At 42.1% G+C, this 21,534-nt stretch overlaps 1 protein-coding gene across 3 annotated transcripts in view; it reads right to left on the bottom strand.

Moving 5' to 3' along the window:
* The window catches only part of snx7 (sorting nexin 7), a 38,433-nt gene extending 17,491 nt beyond the window's left edge, over window positions 1-20,942 (bottom strand). Inside the window, exons 1-9 of one of the 3 annotated variants that reach the window (XM_024000168.2) lie at window positions 20,742-20,942; window positions 10,085-10,273; window positions 9,825-9,935; window positions 9,551-9,715; window positions 8,113-8,311; window positions 7,361-7,560; window positions 6,964-7,050; window positions 5,522-5,623; window positions 2,265-2,417 (exon numbers count right to left, since the gene is read on the bottom strand). In XM_024000168.2, coding sequence (XP_023855936.1) covers window positions 2,265-2,417; window positions 5,522-5,623; window positions 6,964-7,050; window positions 7,361-7,560; window positions 8,113-8,311; window positions 9,551-9,715; window positions 9,825-9,935; window positions 10,085-10,273; window positions 20,742-20,858 — 1,323 coding nt within the window. In that variant the 5' untranslated portion in view covers window positions 20,859-20,942. Of the gene's footprint in view, window positions 1-2,264; window positions 2,418-5,521; window positions 5,624-6,963; window positions 7,051-7,360; window positions 7,561-8,112; window positions 8,312-9,550; window positions 9,716-9,824; window positions 9,936-10,084; window positions 10,274-10,572; window positions 10,656-20,741 lie in introns of those variants that run through there. The other 2 variants (XM_024000170.2, XM_024000169.2) reach the window with 2 other exon arrangements.
* Window positions 20,943-21,534: the final 592 nt, after the last annotated feature.

Genomic DNA, 21,534 nt, shown 5'->3' with positions numbered 1-21,534 from the left:
CCGAGGCTCCTGGACTTGTCCGTGTCTGACTGATCATCTGAATCCCCTGCCTGCTACGTGACGCTCCCTCCACTGATAATATTGACGTCCCTCCCTRCACTCCATCCCGAACTGCTTCAATCAACTCTTCATCCATCACTCTTGATTTTCCTTATTATTGTCTGTATACGGCAATTCAGCTTTTAGCTAGATCAAATAAACAAACATTACTAAACCTTACCATCATTGACATTTAGCTTTGTTTTAGATAGTTCAAATCTTGGGTTGCCAACTAACCAATGTCCACCAGTGGAGYCTCCTCAGAGGAGGACCATCCTCCCCGGTGAATTTCATAAAACATATTTTAGTGAAACATTAAAAAAGTGATACTTTTCAGATAAAACTACACTAAATATATTCACATCACCAAACAATTGATTAAACCACACTGTTGCAATGACAATAGCACTCTGTAGGGTAGCACCATGGTGTAGTTGGATGACAGCTAATTTCCGTCCTCCTCTGAGTACATCGACTTCAATACAAAACCTAGTGGGCTCGTGGTTCTCACCCGTTTCCATAGACTTACACAGTAATTATGACAACTTCCGGAGGATGTCCTCCAACCTATCAGAGCTCATGCAGCATGAACTGACATGTCCACCCAATCAAAGGATCAGTAAATTAATCTAGTACTGAAAGCATAAGCTACAGCTAGTTAGCACTGCAGTGTATAACATGTGGTGAGTAGTTGACTCAAAGAGAAAGACAATAGTTGAACAAATTCATTCCTGAAAAATTAAGGAGATGCAAGAGAAAGAGAGCTAGCTATATTATTATATATTTTTTGTTCACTTAGCTAGCCAATGCAGCTAGCTAGTTRAACCTACTCAAACACCTGGCTCAAACAGAGGGGGATGTTAGCCAGCTGGTAATGGCTATCCAACACTAGAGCTCTTCCATGCCAAGGTAAGCTTCTGGTTTTATAAATGTATTGCCACCGAGGCCCGCCATTGTGTAACTGTTAAACTGCTTGTCAACTGTACTGCATGATTCTAGCCGTTTTACTAACGCATTAGCTACTACAACTATGTTGACTTGACGTTAGCTAATATGGTGACAACGATGTAGGCTGTGTGTCTGTCTCTTATACACATCTAGATGTGTATAAGAGACAGCTTCTGAACACAAGGGAATGAAAATGGTGAGAGGAGAGCGTGTAGATGTGAGAAGGAATTATCCAACGATCAAAGGGATCATGCTGTTCGCATGTGGCTGCTATGAAAGTGACCTGGTTTCTTTTGTGTGTGATCAGGGGTGTATTCATTCTGCCGATTCATTCTGCCGATTCTGTTTAAAAACGTTTTTTTAAACGGAAGCAAATGGGGATAAACGTTTGCAACTGTAYGACTAATGATTACACCTTAGATCAGCCAGATGCAGGCAAGATTGTGCAAGGTGGTATTGAATGTGTCACCTTGATTACTCAAATTTCTCTACATCGTAAACTTTCATTCATAGGCTAGGTTGTAGCAGCCTCATGATGGGTATAAGGAAAATTTGAGTATCACGTAGTAGCCTAAACCTATCAATGTTACAGAGCTGGGTGAAAGAAATATGAATCAGTCATCCAATATGCTAATAGAAATAAGGCCATGCTCATTAAATAAAACGATCGTCCTCCCTCATTTTAAACGCCACCGACCGCAACTGATGTCCACATACCATTTACAATATCCATAAGATGAAGCATCAATTTATTCTGGAATTATCTGCATTGACAACCTCTATAAACTGACAGTAATATGTGAGTGTGAATAAAAATGAAGTACTACTTCCCTCTACTGGCAGTTGTCCAGACAGTGACTAGAAATACACAGCACAGAGAACCATATTTCTGCTGAAACTGCATTGAATGATTTAGTTAAAATCCATCCCAAAAATATCTATAAAAGATACATTGTAAATTACCACTAACAACTTTAGTTGTGTAGATTTGTCTCATTTCCCCAAAATGAATCAGTCAGGGGAGTTCTCTCCCTGACACACAATTGTTTTAGTCTCTCACATTCTCTCCAAGTGCTTTTCCATTTCTCTAATTTACCTTTTTCTTATTCTCTTCCATCGCCCCCAACTCCCACTCTGCTTATACCAGTCACACCCCCAACCCTGCTTCTCTTTCTTATTCTTATCCAACTCTTTCTCCCATATCAAGTGGCTCAATCCAACTTTCCCTCCCTCCATCTATCCATCCCGCTAACCAGTCAGAGTATCTTGTATCTCACCTTCTCGTAGTAGTCTACGTTCTTCTCTGCGGTGGAGAAGAAGGCTGATTTGAGGTCTCCTCTCATGCTCCTCTGCCATCGGCCCCAGTCCCCCTTCAGAGCGTTGTTGGCCCATTCCACACGGTCCTCCAGTTTATCAATCTCCTCCTTCAGCTAACACACACAATCATCATCATCATCATCATCATCCTCCTCCTACCAACATGACATATTACAGTGCAATATCCCTTCACATCAACCACATCTTCACATCAACAACCTGGACATACAGAACACTTGAAGCAAGAAGACCTTCACCCAAAGACCTCACGTGACAGGGACAGTTATATTTAAAGACAGTGGCCATGTCCGAATACCCATACTTACYTCCAAAATATACTGAACAAAATAAAAACGCAACAATGTCAAAGATTTTTACTGAGTAACAGTTCATAAGGACATCAGTCAATTGAAATAAATTCATTAGGCACTAAACTTTGGATTTCACATGAATGCGCAGGGGTGCAGCCATGGGTGGGCCTTGGAGGGCATAGGCCCACCCTCGGGGAAGCCAGGCCCAGCCAATCGGAATAAGTTTTCCCCCACAAAATGGCTTTATTACCGACAGAAGTACTCAACACCCCCATTGAGACCATCCCACTTCTTGATATGCCACACCTGTCAGGTGGATGGATTATCTTGGCAAAGGAGAAATGCTCACTACAAATTTGTGCAACAAATGAGAAATAAGCTTTTTGTGCGTATGCAAAAAAAATATATATATATTTTTGAACAGTATAGTTTAAAATAACAAAGGTTATTTTTCTCTAATTTGTTTACATCCCTGTTAATGAGCATTTCTCCTTTGCCAGATAATCCATCTACCTGATAGGTGTGGCATATCAAGGAGCTGAATAAACAGCATGATCATTACACAGGTGCACGTTTGGGATGCTCTGGATTGACGTGTACGACAGCGTGTTCCAGTTCCCACCAATATCCAGCAACTTCGCACAGCCACTGAAGAGGAGCAGGAAAACATTCCACAGGAGAAAAAACCACCACCTGATCAACTCTATGCCGAAGGAGTTGTGTTGCGCTGCATGAGTTAATTGATGGTCACACCAGATACTGACTGGTTTTCTGATCCACGCCCCTACCTTTCTTTAAGGTATCTGTGACCAAGGGATGCATATCTGTATTCCCAATCATGTGAAATCCATAGATTAGGGCCTAATTAATTTATTTCAATTAACCGATTTCCTTACATGAACTGTAACTCAGTAAAATCTTTGAAATTMTTCCATGTTGCGTTTATATTTTTCAGTGTAGTATGCAGTTTAAGTATGTAGTACGCTAGTATGGGTATTCGGACACAGCCACCGTGCCCCTGAAAACTGCTGATGAATAGCTTCTGGTCTGATGGAAGCAGTGAATAGTCTCACCACGCAGAYGCAGTAGTAGTAAATGTAACAGTGTTATAATCGGATTCATAGGCAAGGCTAATTGAGATTATMTCCTCCTTGGATAGCTCCCAAATCAGGCTTTCCAATGATAATACATTTGTCTTGTCATTTCATTGACATAATAAACGAAAACCTTTAAGCTAGTGGTTTATTATTTGGCATATCCGATGGTTGTGTGCGCACACGTGTGATATAGCCTAATGATCAAAACTTGTGAATGTTTATCAAAGTTAGCTGGCTAACGTACTAATCCAGTTTGGACAGTTGACATTTAAAACATATCAAAAGGTAGACTATACATCAATGTTTATCCACGTTAGCTAATAATGCTTTGTGATCAAGTAAATGTTTATCAAAGTTAGCTGGCCAACTTTGCTGCTCCTGCTACTTTGTGATACATACACCCCTCTGGAGAGCCATCCCTCTCAATGGTCCTGTTTACTGCAGTGTTATTGATTCATCAGTTCTCTCATGGTCCTACCTAACCAGCCCAATGCCTCAGTCTCTCCTCTAAACAAGCACTTCCTCTAGAGTACAACAGTCTCAGTCCGTAGCCCTGAAACACACGACTGTCTAWCAGAAAACACACACAGAGGAAATGATTGAATAATGAATCAGATACACAGGGAGAAGACACAGGGTCCTGAGGGAGACCTCGCTGTCAAATTAGCAGTGCTCAGATATGCATGGCTCCATTTGAGACTAGGTGGATATTGACAGGTGGAGCTGATAAGGGTTGTGCGGCGTTGGCACTCCTGCTCTGGTCCTGTTAAGAGGGGATCGATGCGAGACTTTACGGGGGGTGTGTGTGTTGATTAGGAGAGCTTGTCAGGTGTAACGAGGGAGGTTGGGGAGATAGCAGCTAAGCCTGTAACCCCGGTCTCAGTATGTCTGGACCAGCATTTATCTCCCAGGTGGCAATGTGGACACATCATTAGGAACAGGGTCACACACAGGGTCATGCGCGCACACACAGGGTCACACACAGGGTCGCACGCACGCGCACACACAGGGTCGCACGCACAGGGTCGCGCACACACACACAGGGTCGCGCACACACACACAGGGTCGCGCACACACACACAGGGTCGCGCACACACACACGCTTATGTTAACCTTTTCCATAATTACAACTCAACAGATTACCCTTCTCAAATCATTATAAGTTGGGTGGAAAGTGAACAATTGACAGAAGACGTTTCATTTTTTTTTCTGTGTTTTGTTTCTTGACTGAAGCATCACTGCCATCTATTGGTTCAAATAGATTACAATTTTATGTCCAGCCGTTTCCCCGTTTCATGCACCTTGGCAAGGCTTTGAGAAGAGCACGATACATCCTCTCTCCAGACCTGTTGTGCTGGGAAATGGAAATATGGCATCCTGCTTCAAACCACAGCCAGTCCGTGTTAAATGCACTATCTATGAGTTAGGCCAGAAACAGCATCCAACGAACCCAGCCAACGTGTTAGAGGTTAGGGTCAGGATAACCTAGAACTACTGTCCAGGGAACTATGTACAGCACAAACAAGCTGTTAGAAAAAGGTGAGACTTGCTCAACCACTGCTTGCTTGAATGGACAAGTCGATAGTTGGTAGCATTTTAAGTTGTGTTAATAATTAAATTGTGTTAATAATTCGCTTATTTGACTTTAGTGTCATATTTTTGCTCATTTTGAAATAGCTAACATCTCAACCATATCCATTCAGCAAAGGGAAAGCTAAAAGCTCCACACAAAGCCAAGTTAAGCAGAAGCTGGTGAGCCCATAATGTGTAGTACAGTTGCATGTTGGCATGCCCTACAGTCCGCTGTACCTCTTCAATCTCCCCATCAAGTCTCTCCTGCCTCTGATGTCTGGCTTCTTCAGGGTTTTTACCCAGCAGGCTCCCCCACACAAAACCTAGATCACTAGACTCCTCCAGTCACATCACAGGAAGGTCAGGATGTCACAGAGGTCAGAGGGCAAAAGCCACAACAACAGGAACAGGAATGAATGCTCATGTCCGCATGGTGAAGTTGCCCTTAACTGAAGCAAGATCAGCATCTTTAACATTTTAGCTGAGAAAATMACAAGGTTAGGATTGGGGAAGCTGATCCCAGATCTGCTAATAAGCAGTGGCATAAGAACAGTAAAGTACTAGATGATGACCGCACTAATAGACCCCGTCTCATTTCGACTATCTTATACATAATGACAGAAAAAGTTCAAGTTGTCAACATATGTTGTATATGCCTAGTTGTTTATATGACATACTATGGGTGGCATACTACGTCAGACTGTCACATGAACGTAGCCTAATCTTATTTTGCATATAGCCTTTTCKGGTGAAACTACATGATAGAGCTCCAACTCAGTTATTGTGTTTATTAGGTAAAACACTGGGACCTGCAACAAAAGCATACAGTAAGTTTGACATTCTGACTCATTCACAAAGTACTGTAAACCTTATCCTCACAGTCCTTCATTGTTCTAGAACTCTAGATCCCATTGTTTCACACACACTATTACAGTGCTTTGTTGGAAATCCATAGGTGATTTCTTAGCCAGCTCTCTAATTAAAATCTCAGGGTAAAAAGGTCACTGCTAAGCTAGGAGGGAACCAGGGACACCCACAGGACTGGAACAGCAAAAATCCTTAACAGTTCTGTCCACACCCRTTCTGTTCTTTATTCTCCATCCATCTCAGATCTTACCACCAGTCAGTGGCATTTCGATGTAAGACGTCAATAGATGTGGGAGTTTTCATTACGCAACGATTATCAAGGCTTTATTAGACAATATTTACCACCCAGTTTCCTGAAGTGTGCCAGGAGCTCAAGAGGGACATCCTGAACTATCCCGAGATATTTAGATAATCCTCAGAGGAGGCCTTTTCCAATATCGCCAAAGCTCCTCCTCTGGCTTAAGACAGCTTGATTTAAAATGAGAGGTGACGAGGAGGCAGTTCACGCAGCACAGCTTTATTGCTCCTAATCTCTGGGAAATTGCACTGAAGCATCAGGTAGACCGCCTGATGGCTTATAGAAGGTACATATAAGATATTATAGAATAAAAACGTACCTTTCCTAAACTAACACTCGAATCCCCCCCAGCACTGATTTTGCTAATAGTTACTGTGAGGAAAAACATACTTACTATGACTGAGATGTGGTTGTCCCACTTAGTGTATACATCTTAAGATAACTAACAAAGTTGCTCTGGATAAGAGCGTCTGCTAAATTACTTACATTTCTAAAAAGTCAATATTGCACTTACTGCATCTCTGTCAACTTTCTTGGTGGCCAGAGTTTCATTCTTGGCCTCAAATTCAGCCTGAATGTTATCCCTCCGTCTCAATACTGCCTAGAAAAAAGGAAAATAAAATGATCTAGGGGTGATCATGGCTTATTCCTGAAAATCCAACAAAAAGATGCATTAGGCTTGATATTATGTACACAGTAGGTATGTTTGTGTACGTAGACTACGTAAATATGTGTGGGTGATGGGGGCAAGTTAAGTCAAAGCCTTTCATTTTTCATCAACATTACAGGTTTAGCAAGTACTGCACAGTGCTGGGCTGTCATTTGGCCTCTTAATGACATCTAAACGCCACTTAACAGCTGGTTAAACGACTTCCATTAATTAGTCTCTTACGCCAGAGGAGCTGACTTACCTTGAGTGTCTCAGCACACAGGACATACTCGTGTAAAACAGGCACCAGGGTGTCTGAGAGATGGCCGACCTGTTCCTCTGTCTCTTTACAGCACCTCTCTATGCAGCCGGCTACACCTTTTAACTGCTCTGCTAGCTCCTCCTCCGAGCCCGACCACAGGGTGTAGGTGGGCCCGTACTCCTTTAGCTCCTCCAGGTACTCTGAGACATGAACAGGGATATGTACTGTCAACTACCCTACCCACAATGCCCTACCCTTCAGCTCCTCCAGGTCCTTAGAGACCCTAGAGATAGAGGACTCTGTTTTAGCATGGGCAGTGGCATTGATGACTTTCACCATTTTGAAGTAGTCAACTGGGTGGAACTTCCTATGGGTTAATGAAGGATGACAATGAGCAAATATTCCATAACTGGAGGTGGCTGTAAATAGCCACGCTTGGCTTTATACCTGTTCATACACACTCCAGGTGGCAGTATGCACCATTTCAGTTTTTTACCAACTCACAGAAGTAGAAGAAAATGTACAACTTCAAAATAGAGATTGCCTCAATGTCACTGCCCGTGCGGTCACAGACACCATAATGGGACAGATACAAAGATCAAGAGTCCTCTATCATTCTCTGTTTGAAATGGAGCGATTTACAAGTCTGATTGAAAACACTACATTCACATGTAATTCAGTGTGCGTACCCATAATAGTATAAACMAGTTAGTTGGTATGTTTATAGTTGGTATGTTTATATGTGGTCTTACCTTTCTGTTCTTTGACGATCCTCTGGGTGACTTTGTCCAGGGAGCTGATCTTGTTGCTGAAATCCTCTACGTACTCCTGGATGGCGGTGAACTCCTCTGGCCGGTTCTTCACCCCTCTGACTGAGTTAGCCACCGCTCGCACCGTTTCCCCCATCCTGCTCAGGAACCCCGGTCCTTGCTTCTTATAGGTTGTCAGCTCCTACAGGGACAGACAAGCATGCACACGCCAACACAAACAAGTGTCAAATAWAGGCTTAAGAAAAAACAATGATCAGTGACAAAGTCCCATCCTGTAGTATGGCAGATTTCAGCTAATTATATTCCTTGATCTTACTTATGCTTTACATTGGAAGGAGTGAGATGTACATAATATTGATAGATATAATATTGATAGACAAATGATGTATGTCAGAGACAGATACTGTATCCTGTCCTTTCATTGTAACAATAACATGTGCTCTAGACTAGAACATTCCACTGTCATCAAGCTACAGAAATGGCTTCCATGTCACATTGACCTTGMATTAAATGTTATGTTCCACAAACTCAAACAGCACACCAAATGCCTGATCAGAGGAAAAACACCCTTCAACCTAAACTACAATCCAGTGGTGGTAMCCCTGTTCTCATTGAGGCCAAGGCCTAATGTTATGTCCTGACATAAGAGTATAATATGTGTTGGCTAAACTTGATTGTCTTAAGAACAGCGCCCAGACATCTAACTGATTACTTTCCCCGTGTTAGGGATACACACAATCACAGCACCAGATCAGGTGTGCTTGGAAAGCTACTTTCTTGTATACTGGAGCCTTYGAGTGGAATGAGTTGCCTCTGCCCATAAAAACATCCTCTCTGGGCAGCTTTGAAAATAAAGTTTAAAAAACTGTTTGATGTCTTCTGTGCCCATATGAATACAATCCAGTGGTGGTATCCCTGTTCTATGATGTAACTGCAATGAGATAGATATTTTTGTTTTATTATCTCGCTGTCACTGTGTTCAACCGTGTTGGATCTTGCCTAGCCATCTTGTTACAAGAAGACCACAATGGGAGTAAGTCCCAGACTGTATTGTGTGTTATCCWCCATGATTTTACTCATGTGTGTGTATGTCTTTTTCAAGTTGTGTGCTTAATTTTTTTGTTGTTTTTTTAAAAATGGTACAACAAAATGTATAAACTAACCCGTAAACTGATAACATGACACTGGGACACAAGGGAGGCATTCATTCAGAGTTAAAGTCTAGGCATTAAACTAGTATGCTAAGAAGGTTTAGTGGTAGGGCAGCGTGACTATACCATGTGCAKGTTAGACTAGCTTGACGTAGCAGGTGTGTGTGTAGTCGGACTGCGTAACATCTGTCTTTCGTGTGCTCTGAAAGCTTTTATGGATTATGTGTTTGGTGCACGTTTATGTATGCGGTTGGTATATGCTTGCTTACCCAGGCCTGAGCACTAAGGAAGACTTTGAAGTCTTCGCTGCAGGACAGAATGGGGTGATCAGCAATACGATTAAGGAACTTGTGGAGAGCTTTCCTCCGTGTCGCGATGAAATCACCATTGAACCTCTCCACCATCCCCTTCACCACAAACTTCTCTGGCAGAGGCTGAGGACAGGAAGGAAGATTAAAACGGAGCTCAGAAATATGTACAGTGCATCGATAGTATGGAGTTTAACCAAATTCTCAATTCCTTCACAGGTCAGACACTACATACATGAACAATGAGAGTTGAGTGGGCCTCCTCCAGTTTCCCTTTGAGCCAGAGGAAGTCTTGGTAGCGCCTGCGGACTTCGTACTCAGAGTTGTCAAACTCACTCCGTGTGGTCTGAGGCAGGCAGAGAGAGAGAGAGAGAGAAACACAGTGAAGACCAGATTAACTCAATTCTATTGGCAAATACACAGTCTAGTAAATACTGTACAATCGATGCAATTCCATTTCTAGAAGACATACAGTACATTACACACCCCCCTCACCTTGGTCAGAACTCTGTAGGTGATGAAGGTCTCAATGGCAGTCACATGACTCTCTGGGTTGTCCACAGTAATGAAGATGTCTTTAGAGTCACCCTCCTCGTCCTCCTCAAACTTACACTGGTTGACCATGGAGCCTGGGGATGTRTGCATTGAGGCGTTGAACATATTCCCGTCTGCAAGAGTCGAATCCTAGAAAAGCAAATCATGAAGGGCAGAAGTGATTTAGATAATCTGGAGGAGAAACCCAGAACCAAAACGCAGTACATCGTGTAAGAGACTGTTACACAACACCATCTTGTGATGTGACGACCACATGTACCTTCACAGCTAAAAAGCCCTTTCCCTTGCACTTTAACATTAACTTGCACCAAACATTTAGTGTCCAATCAAATAATGACCCAACATGTTGTTTCCATTTCAAATATCAAAGACACACCTTTATTGAATTGCTGCATATATTAATTCTAACAATTACTTCTAAGTTTTACCATTTGAGTGTTTGCAGCTCTTTTCTGGTGCCTTGTCTGCAGCACAGAGGCCAGGTGCACTTGTTAGAGAGCATGRCGCTAATTGGCAAGTCCTATTATCCTGAAATGGAGGGGCGTGTTAGGTGATACCACCTCCGTCCAGCATAGGGGAAATGGAGTTCCCCAGTTTAAAACATTATGCTCYAATTTTCTATTCAAAATGCATATATTTAAAACATATCATAATAATAAATATGCTTAAAATCTGGTTTATGCTAAAACATTTAAGAACAGATCCTTGATCGTTTATTTGCATCTTTGTAGCCTACCTGCCTCAGATATTTGGAACTGGCCCTCCCTGTATATTCTGTGCTCTAACATTATGGCTCGAGTTAAACCTGTGAGTTGAGCCTGTTCTGCCATGCAGACCTCACACATTTATCTATGTTTGAGATAAAATGGCGGGGGAAGAAATGGCAGCAGTTTTACGGGCGCCCAACCAATTGTGCTACTATGTGTTTTTCTTTCCGTGTTATTTGTAACTTATTTTGTACATAATGTTTCTGCAACCGTATCTTACGGCAAAAAAGAGCTTCTGGATATCAGGACAGCYATCACTCACCTCGGATTAGACAAAGATTTCTTTCTTCAACAAGCAAGACGCACAGGACATTCTCCAAACKCCCGACAGGGCCAACATCCCCGTTATTTGCAAGAGGAAGAAACGCAGGTACAGAGGACACAGAACGGGATGCCTCGTGAGGATCCGCAGAAGGCGAGTGGGAAAGCTGCCGTTACCGTCAATATTACTCGCCAACGTGCAATCATTGGACAAAAAATTAGACGAGGTACGATCACGAATATCCTGCCAACGGGACATCAACTGTAATATCCTATGTTTCATGGAATCGTGGCTGAATGACGACATGGATATTCAGCTCGCGGGATATACGCTGCACCGGCAAGATAGAACAGCACACTCCGGTAAGACGAGGGGGGGGTGGTCTGTGCATATTTGTAAACAACAGCTGATGCACYAAATCTAAGGAAGTCTCTAGATTTTGCTCGCCTGTTGTAGAGTATATTGTGATAAATTGCAGGCCACACTACTTGCCTAGAGAGTTTTCAGCTATACTTTTCGTGGCTGTTTATTTACCACCACAGACAGATGCTGGCACTAATACAGCTGACTGYGTGTGGTCTAAGGAAATAAGCAAACAACTCACCAAGAGCCAGTTCTACCAACTCACCAAAAATCAGTTCTACCAAATTTCAATCAACATGTTAAATGTGCAACTAGAGGGAAAAAAATTATAGATCACCTGTACTCCACACACAGAGATGCGTACAAGCTCTCCCTCGCCCTCCATTTGGTAAATCCGACCACAACTCTATCCTCCTGATTCCTGCTTACAAGCTAAAATTAAAGCAGGAACCACCAGTGACTCGGTCTATAAAAAGTGGTCAGATGAAGCAGATGCTAAATTACAGCACTGTTTTGCTATCACAGACTGGAACATGTTCCGGGATTCTTCCAATGGAATTGAGGAGTACACCACATCAGACTGGCTTTATCAATAAGTGCATCGAGGACATCGTCCCCACAGTGACTGTACGTACATACCCAACCAGAAACCATGGATTACAGGCAACATTCGCACTGAGCTAAAGGGTAGAGCTGCCGCATTCAAGGTGCAGGACTCTAACCCGGAAGCTTACAAGAAATCTTGCTACGCCCTGTGATGAACCATCAAACAGGCAAAGCATCAATACAGGGCTAACATTGAATCATACTACACCGGCTCCGACGCTCATCTTATGTGGTAGGGCTTGAAATCTATTACAGACTACAAAGGGACGCACAGCCGTGACCTGCCCAGTGACACGAGCCTATCAGACGAGCTAAATCACTTCTATGCTCGCTTCGAGGAAAGCAACACTGAGGCATGCATGAGAGCATCAGCTGTTCGGACGACTGTGTGATCACACTCTCCATAGCCGACGTGAGTAAGACGTTTAACTTCTTAGAGCACTGGATTTGACACAATATCTTTTGTGAAGGGGCCTTTTTCGAACATTTGCTAAAAACCTGTATGCTACCCAGCCAGCATAGATGTTATCTGCATATGAGAGTTTTATTGAGCAGTATTGCAGTATTGAGCAGTATTGAGTAGCTTGGATGAAAGGTGCACAGAGGTGCTCAGAGTAAACAGCCTACTCCTCAGTCATAGTTGCTAATATATGCATAGTATTATTAGTATTGTATAGAAAACACTGAAGTTTCTAAAACTGTTTGAATTATGTCTGTGAGTAWAACAGAACTCATATGGCAGGCAAAAACCTGAGAAAAAATCCAAACAGGAAGTGGAAATTCTGAGGCTGGTCGATTTTCAACCAAGATCCCATTGAAATCACAGCGAGATATGGATGAGTTTGCACTTCCTACGGCTTCCACTAGATGTCAACAGTCTGTAGAACCTTGTCTGATGCCTCTACTGTGAAGGGGGGGGGGGGGCCGAATGAGAGGGGAATTAGTCAGGTCTGCCATGACCTGACCATTCTTTGACCATGCGCGTTCACATGAGAGGGAGCTCTGTTCCTTCGCTCATCTGAAGTCAATGTAATTCTCCGGTTGGAACGTTATTCAAGATTTATGTTAAAAACATTCTAAAGATTGAATCAATACATCGTTTGACATGTTTCTACAGACTGTTACGGAACTTTTGGACATTTTGTCAGGTTTTAGTGAACGCGCTTCCCTGACGTTGGATTGGTTTACCAAACACATTACAAAAATAGCTATTTGGACATAAATGATGGACATTACCGAAAAAAATGAACATTTCTTGTGGAAGTGGGAGTCCTGGGAGTGCATTCCGACGAAGATCAGCAAAGGTAAGTGAAGATTTATAATGCTTTTTATGAGTTTTGTTGAATGCACAATTTGGCGAGTAACTGTATGGCTGCTTTTGTGGCTGAACGCTGTTCTCAGATTATTGAATATTGTGTTTTGCCGTAAAGCTTTTTGAAATCTGACACAGCGGTTGCATTAAGAACAAGTGTATCTTTAATTCTATGTAAAACATGTATCTTTCATCAAAGTTTATGATGAGTATTTCTGTTATTTGACGGGGCTCTCTGCAATTTCTCCGGATATTTTGGAGGCATTTCTGAACATGGCGCCAATGTAAACTGAGGTTTTTGGATATAGATATGAACTTAATCGAACAAGACATATGTATTGTGTAACATGAAGTCCTATGAGTGTCATCTGATGAAGATCATCAAAGGTTAGTGATTAATTTGCTTGTGCTTAATTTGTGCTTTTTGTGACTCCTCTCTTTGGCTGGAAAAATGGCTGAATCTTTCTGTGAGTTGGTGGTGACCTAACATAATCGTTTGTGGTGCTTTTGCTGAAAAGCCTATTTGAAATCGGACACTTTGGTGGGATTAACAACAAGATTACCTTTAAAATGGTATAAGATACATGTATGTTTGAGGAATTTTAATTATGAGATTTCTGTTGTTTGAATTTGGCGCCCTGCACTTTCACTGGCTGTTGTCATGTCGATCCCGTTAACAGGATTGCAGCCATAAGAAGTTAAACAGGTCAACATACACAAGGCTGCGGGGCCAGACGGATTACCAGGACGTGTGCGCCGGGCATGTGCTGACCAACTGGCAGGTGTCTTCACTGACATTTTCAACATGTCCCCAATTGGGTCTGTAATGCCAACTGTAATACCAACAAGGCAACCTGCCTAAATGACTACAGACCCGTAGCACTCACGTCCGTAGCCATGAAGTGCTTTGAAAGGCTGGTCATGGCTCACATCAACACCATTATCCCAGAAACACTAGACCCACTCCAATTTGCATACCACCCAAACAGATCCACAGATGATGCAATCTCTATTGCACTCCACACTGCCCTTTCCRACCTGGACAAAAGGAACACTTATGTGAGAACGCTATTCATTGACTACAGCTCAGCGTTCAACACCATAGTACCCTCAAAGCTCATCACTAAGCTAAGGATCCTGGAACTAAACACCTCCCTCTGCAACTGGATCCTGGACTTCCCCTGACAGGCCGCCCTCAGGTGGTGAGGGTAGGTAGCAACACATCTGCTGCGTTGATCCTCAACACTGGAGCCCCCCAGGGTGTTGCTCAGTCCCCTCCTGTACTCCCTGTTCACCCACAACTGCATGGCCAGGCACGACTCCAACACCATCATTAAGTTTGCAGACGACACACAGTGGTAGGCCTGACAACGACGAGACAGCCTATAGGGAGGAGGTCAGAGACCTGGCCGGGTGGTGCCAGAATAACAACCTATCCCTCAACGTAACAAAGACTAAGGAGATGATTGTGGACTACAGGAAAAGGAGGACCGAGCACGCCCCCATTCTCATCGACAGGGCTGTAGTGGAGCAGTATGAGAGCTTCAAGTTCCTTGGTGTCCACATCACACACAAACTAGAATGGTCCAAAGAGGGCACGACAAAGCCATTCCATCTCAGGAAACTAAAGATTTGGCATGGGTCCTGGAATCCTCAAAAGGTTCTACAGCTGCAACATCGAGAGCATCCTGACTGGTTGCATCACTGCGTGGTACGGCAATTGCTCGCCCTCCGACCGCAAGGCACTACAGAGGGTAGTGCGCACAGCCAGTACATCACTGGGGCTAAGCTGCCTGCCATCCAGGACCTGCTGCCTGCCATCTTTAGTTTCCTGAGAGGGAATAGGCTTTGTCGTGCCTCTTTTGGACATTCTAGTTTGTTTAAAACCTACACCAGGCGGTGTCAGAGGAAGGCCATAAAACTTGTCAAAGACCCCAGCCACCCCAGTCAGACTGTTCTCTCTACCGCACAGCAAGCAGTACCGGAGTGCCAAGTCTAGGACAAAGGCTTCTCAACAGTTTTTACCCCCAAGCCATAAGACTCCTGAACAGGTAATCAAATGGCTACCCGGACCATTTGCATTGTGTGCCCCCCCAACCCTCTTAGCAGCTGCTACTCTGTTTATCATATATGCATAGTCACTTTAACTACACATTCATGTACATATGTACAAGCTACCTCAATTGGGCCGACCAACCAGTGCTCCCACACATTGGCTAACCGGGCTATCTGCATTGTGTCCCGCCACCCGCCACCCGCCAACCCTTTTACGCTACTGCTACCCTCTGTTCATCTTATATGTATAGTCACTTTAACCATATCTAACATGTACATACTACCTCAATCAGCCTGACTAACCGGTGTCTGTATGTAGCCTCGCTACTTTTATAGCCTCGCTACTGTATATAGCCTTGCTACTGTTTTTCACTGTTTTTTTTACTTATTGTTCACCTAATACCTTTTTTGCACTATTGGTTAGAGCCTGTAAGTAAGCATTTCACTGTAAGTTCTACACCTGTTGTATATTCGGCGCACGTGACAAACTTTGATTTGAGGTGTTCGAACAGTTTTACTTTAATTCATTTATAGACCTTTAAGTACCCTCTTTATGCACTGTTTTTTTTATTTCTCTTACTCAGTAGAAAATAAAACCCTTATCACCCTACTCAGTTCTCTCATTGCCTGCTTGGTCAACCATTCTCAATGTATTTTATAAAGCCCTTTTCACGTCAATAGTTGTCACAAAGTGCTTATACAGAAACCCTAAAACCCCTAAGAGTAAGCAATGCAGAGGTAGAAGCACAGTGGCTGGGAAAAACTACAGAGAAAGGCAGGAACCTAGAGAGAAACCCAGACAGGAGCTAGGCTGAGGGGTGGCCAGTCCTCTTCTGGCAGTGGCGGGTGGAGATTAGAGTACATGGCCATTTAGGCCAGATTGTTCCTCAAGATGTTKAAACGTTCATAGATGACCAGCAGGGTCAAATAATATTCATGGTGTTTATACAGGGTGCAACAGGTCAGCACCTCAGGAGTAAATGTCAGTTGGCTTTTCATAGCCGACAATTCACAGGTCGAGACAGCAGGTCAGAGAGCGGAAGAGAAAGAGGGGTCAAAACATCAGGTCCGGGACAAGTAAACATATAATTTGTTACAATTTGTGCATTCATCACATTTGATGGGTCAGGTAAGTTTAATGCATTTATCATCGGATGTCCTCAGATCCTATAAAATGGCTAACAGTCCTACCTACCTGTAGACTATCCTACCTACCTGTAGACTATCCTACCGAGTTTGTTTGTGATGTCTGATAAGGAACTTTCAACTGTCAGTTTTATTTAATGGTCCTTGAACTTTGTCAAGAAATATGGCATCATTTGCAAATGATTTGTCTTTCCACAATCCGAGGTCAACAACCAGTGGTAATGTCGCTGTCATATTCAAATCATAGACAGGCCATGTACAACATGCAAACGTTTCAGCGGACTTGAACTGATGTGCCATTGTTCACAGGCAGCAGCACGACACGCTTTTATCATTGTCCTTTCATGACGCTTCCTGTAATAACACTGAACTGAGAGGCTACTGTGGTCAGCAGAATGCATAGCCTGCTGCCTAGGCTACTCCCCTGGCTGCGATGCGCACTGCAAAACAATGGGGACAGCACAAGCTGAAACAACAACGATGTAATTCTTAACTGCTTTCTCTGTGATGTTCCAAAAAGAATAAGCTATAAATAAACATTAAATTCGATTTAGATCAAATATGCACTTGATTTGATTCCCTGTCGCCTCATGGAATTTCTTAGTTGGCACCATGAGTGGCTTTCTTGCTGCAAGGCAGAAAGTTCATTGCAAAATGTGTCTGATTATTCTGCTAGTCTGACAGATGAACTTCAAAAACCCTGTTAACTTAGTTGTGTGATCTTGGCGGCCACAACTTTCATCCAGCAATGATCATGCAACAGTCAGATTTGGCAACAAAATGTGACAAGAGTATCAAAAATATTGCTACATTAGACAACAGGGGCATCATGCAGCCCAACAATCTGAGGGGGCACAAAAGTGAGGATAACTGGGGGGGGTGATCCGGAGGGAGTCTAGGCTAGAGGTCGACCAATTAATTGGAATGGCCAATTAGGGCCGATTTCAAGTTTTCATAACAATCGGTAATCAGCATTTTTGGACACCGATTATGGCCGATTACATTGCGCTCCACGAGGAGACTGCATGGCAGGCTGACTACCTGTTATGCGAGTGCAGCAAGGAGCCATGGTAAGGTGCTAGCTAGCATTAAACTTATCTTATAAAAAACAATCAATGTTCACATAATCACTAGTTAACTACACATGGTTGATGATATTACTAGTTTATCTAGCTTGTCCTGCGTTGCATATAATCAATGTGGTGCCTGTTAATTTGTCATTGAATCACAGCCTACTTCGCCAAACYGGTGATTTAACAAACATTAGTGAAAAAAGCACTGTGTACCTAACCATAAACATCAATGCCTTTCTTAAAATCAATACACAAGTATATATTTTTAAACCTGCATATTTAGTTAATATTGCCTGCTAACATGAATTTCTTTTAACTAGGGAAATTGTCACTTTTCTTGCGTTCTGTGCAAGCAGAGTKAGGGTATATGCAGCAGTTTGGGCCGCCTGGCTCGTTGCGAACTGTGTGAAGACCATTTCTTCCTAACAAAGACCGTAATTCATTTGCCAGAATTTTACCTAATTATGACATAACATTGAAGGTTGTGCAATGTAACAGCAATAGTTAGATTTATGGATGCCACCCGTTAGATAAAATATGGAACGGTTCCGTATTTCACTGAAAGAATAAACATTTTGTTTTCAAACTGATTGTTTCCGGATTTGACCATATTACGACCTAAGGCTCGTATTTCTGTGTGTTATTATAATTAAGTCTATGATTTGATAYAGCAGTCTGACTGAGTGGTGGTAGGCAGCAGCAGGCTCGTAAGCATTCATTCAAACAYCACTTTCGTGCATTTGCCAGCAGCTCTTCGCTGTGCTTCAAGCATTGCGCTGTTTATGACTTCAAGCCTATCAACTCCCGAGATTAGGCTGGCACCTATTTGACTATTGGATGTTCTAAGATATATGAAATACAAATGGTAGAGAGAGAAATAGTCCTATAATAACTACAACCTAAAACTTCTTACCTGGGAATATTGAATACTCATGTTAAAAAGGAACCACCAGCTTTCATACGTTCTCATGTTCTGAGCAAGTAACTTAAACGTTAGCTTTTTTACATGGCACATATTGCACTTTTACTTTCTTCTCCAACACTTTGTTTTTGCATTATTAAAACCAAATTGAACATGTTTCATTATTTATTTTAGACAAAATGTATTTTATTGATGTATTATTTTAAGTTAAAATAAGTGTTAATTCAGTGTTGTTGTAATTGTCATTATTACAAATATATATATTTTTTAATTGGCCGATTTAATCTATCAGTTTTTTTGGTCCTCCAATAATCGGTATCGGCGTTGAAAAATCATAATCGGTCGACCTCTATTCTAGGCCCACGTCTGTAAATTGGAGAATTTTGCTTTTTTCAAACACCTTTTTTCAAACACCCTTTTCCTGCAATATAGTCATAATCATTATGCTTAATTCGATTTTTTTTTTTTTTTTACTTTTCTGCACATCTAAGCATACCTCTTGAGCTCTCTGACCGGTGGTTCTTTTTTTAAGAAACAAAATATGCTTCTCTGCATTTTTGCTAAAATCTGGGTAATCGCTGAGAGGTAAAAAAAAAAAAAAAAGTAACCTTTATTTAACTAGGCAAGTCAGTTAAGAACATTCTTATTTACAATGACAGCCTACCGGGGAACAGTGGGTTAACTGCCTTGTTCCGGGGCAGAATCACAGATTTTTACCTTGTCAGCTCAGGGATTCGATCCAGCAACCTTTCGGTTACTGGCCCAACGCTCTTACCACTAGGCTACCTGCCGCCCCAAATGAGTGTTCCCTTATCAATTTGTTCTGCCAAATCCAAACCACTTAAGAACAAATTGATGACTGCCTACACCAGCCAAACCCTAACACGGAGAACACTGTGCCAATTGTGCGCTGCCCTATGGGACTCCCAATTACGACAGGTTATGATACAGCCTGGAATCGAACCATGGTCTGTAGTGACACCTCTAGCAAAGAGATGCAGTGCATTAGACTGCTGCGCCACATGGGAGTTCAAAAAGTTGGTTCGGTTTCAGTTCTATTACAAAATAATAACTTTTTTAACATTAAATGCACTATGCATTATGAAGGTTGAATGCTGTAACACAGAATAAAACAATTCATAAAAGTCCCATGATGGTAGTGACTGCCCATTACTGTGTATTACTTATAAACCATAATTTATTCACATTACTTTAATAAAATATTTCAGGTTGTTGTGTATATTACWATTTTTTTTWATMACTTATTTAATTCCAAGTCATCATCTCYTCGCTATAGAGCTGCTGCCTATTCTGTCTGATAAAAATCACTATTTTATTAGTTCTTCAAAGTAAATAAGGCATACTTTTAGGACTGCTGAATACGATTTATCAATCACTTCGATCATGTATTTTCAGGTAGAGATACATCGCGAAGCAACCACTTTCTATATTTCTTGATCACGCATTCTTCAGTCTTTTACATAGGTGTAAAATAAATAGACCAGACAAATAGGCACACAGTTCCGCCTGGGAAAAATGTATTTCAACAGTGATCCAACTCGGGAACTCGGGCCTCTTTTAGAGTTCCGACTTTCCGAGCTAAAGATCACACGTCATGATTTGACCTCGTATTATTACGAGTTCATAGTTTTTTGAACGCGGCATTAGTCCTAATGATATTTGCATGACAGCGCCTGATCGAGTGACCTTTGAAACTGACAAAAACACAACTAACATCAGCAGAGAATTCAAAAGGGTAATACTGTTTCGAGCCAATGTCTGATATAAAATATACTTTTAAGATGCAGTCGGGGTGCATTGATGTAGACTACGTAAAATACAGTGATTTAAACTGGTAAGAGATACATTTTAGACTATCCAAGTGGAAAGCACCCTAACAATGCACTTTCCTGCCTAAACTTCATTGGATTTACAAAAGCAATACAACCTTCCCTGAACGATTAACTCACCACTGAGTGTCAAATGTAGGCTATCCACGTAGCACAGAAATATCGCATTCAACCCCCTGCGCCAACTCAGTTTCTAAACTTCCCTGTACGTTCCACATTAGTAGGCTAGTGTTGRTTTTACCTTGCTGAAAACTTCTAAATCGTCGTCCTCGTCTAGATCTAACATCTGTCCGGAGATGTCGGCAGGTATTGTATTTGTTTGGGTCAGGGACACAACAGCGTCGATAGTTCTACTCATAGCTGCCCAGATTTACACCGACAATGTAGGCTACGGGGACATCATCAGCAGTCGCTGCTGCTGAAACTCAGTATAATTTCAGAATTTGAGTGAATTCAATTTACTGCGCAGAAACGGAAGTACCACTGGAAAGGAGAGGGTTGGCCACGGATGAGTTGAATTGGATAGGTCAGGATATGGATATCTGACATCTCAGATAATATCTGTAAAAGTATCTGACATCAATGTTATATGACATAGCTACGTGTCACTGTTATGAATAGAAGAAGCAACAAAATGTAGCCTTTGATGTCCATGGTAGGAGAGTATGACTACATGTGATGACTGTGACCTGTGTGAAGGATGAAGGACTAGCATTCATTTGAATAGCCATGGATTTACTTCTATAGTCTTTTATGGCAGTTTTTTTCGTGGGCAGAGACTAGTTACCACAGCCACAAAGTCATGAACCCCGCCTATTTCTATAATGTATTTTCTTAAAATGTGACTTTAACCCTAACCCCACTGCTAACCTTATACCTAACCCTAACTTTAAATTATAACCCCAAAACTCATTTTTGTTTTCAMACATTTTTACGATATAGGCAATTTTGACTTTGTGGCTGTGGTAGCTCGCGGAAACCGTGGGCAGAATACCTAAARATAAAAAGCAGTTGAACAATCACGCGACATTTGA

Source organism: Salvelinus sp. IW2-2015, linkage group LG14, assembly GCF_002910315.2.
Source record: "Salvelinus sp. IW2-2015 linkage group LG14, ASM291031v2, whole genome shotgun sequence".
NCBI classification, from domain to species: Eukaryota; Metazoa; Chordata; class Actinopteri; order Salmoniformes; family Salmonidae; genus Salvelinus; species Salvelinus sp. IW2-2015.
Note: the sequence above shows the minus strand (reverse complement) of the source record. Positions and strands in the feature narration are given on the sequence as shown.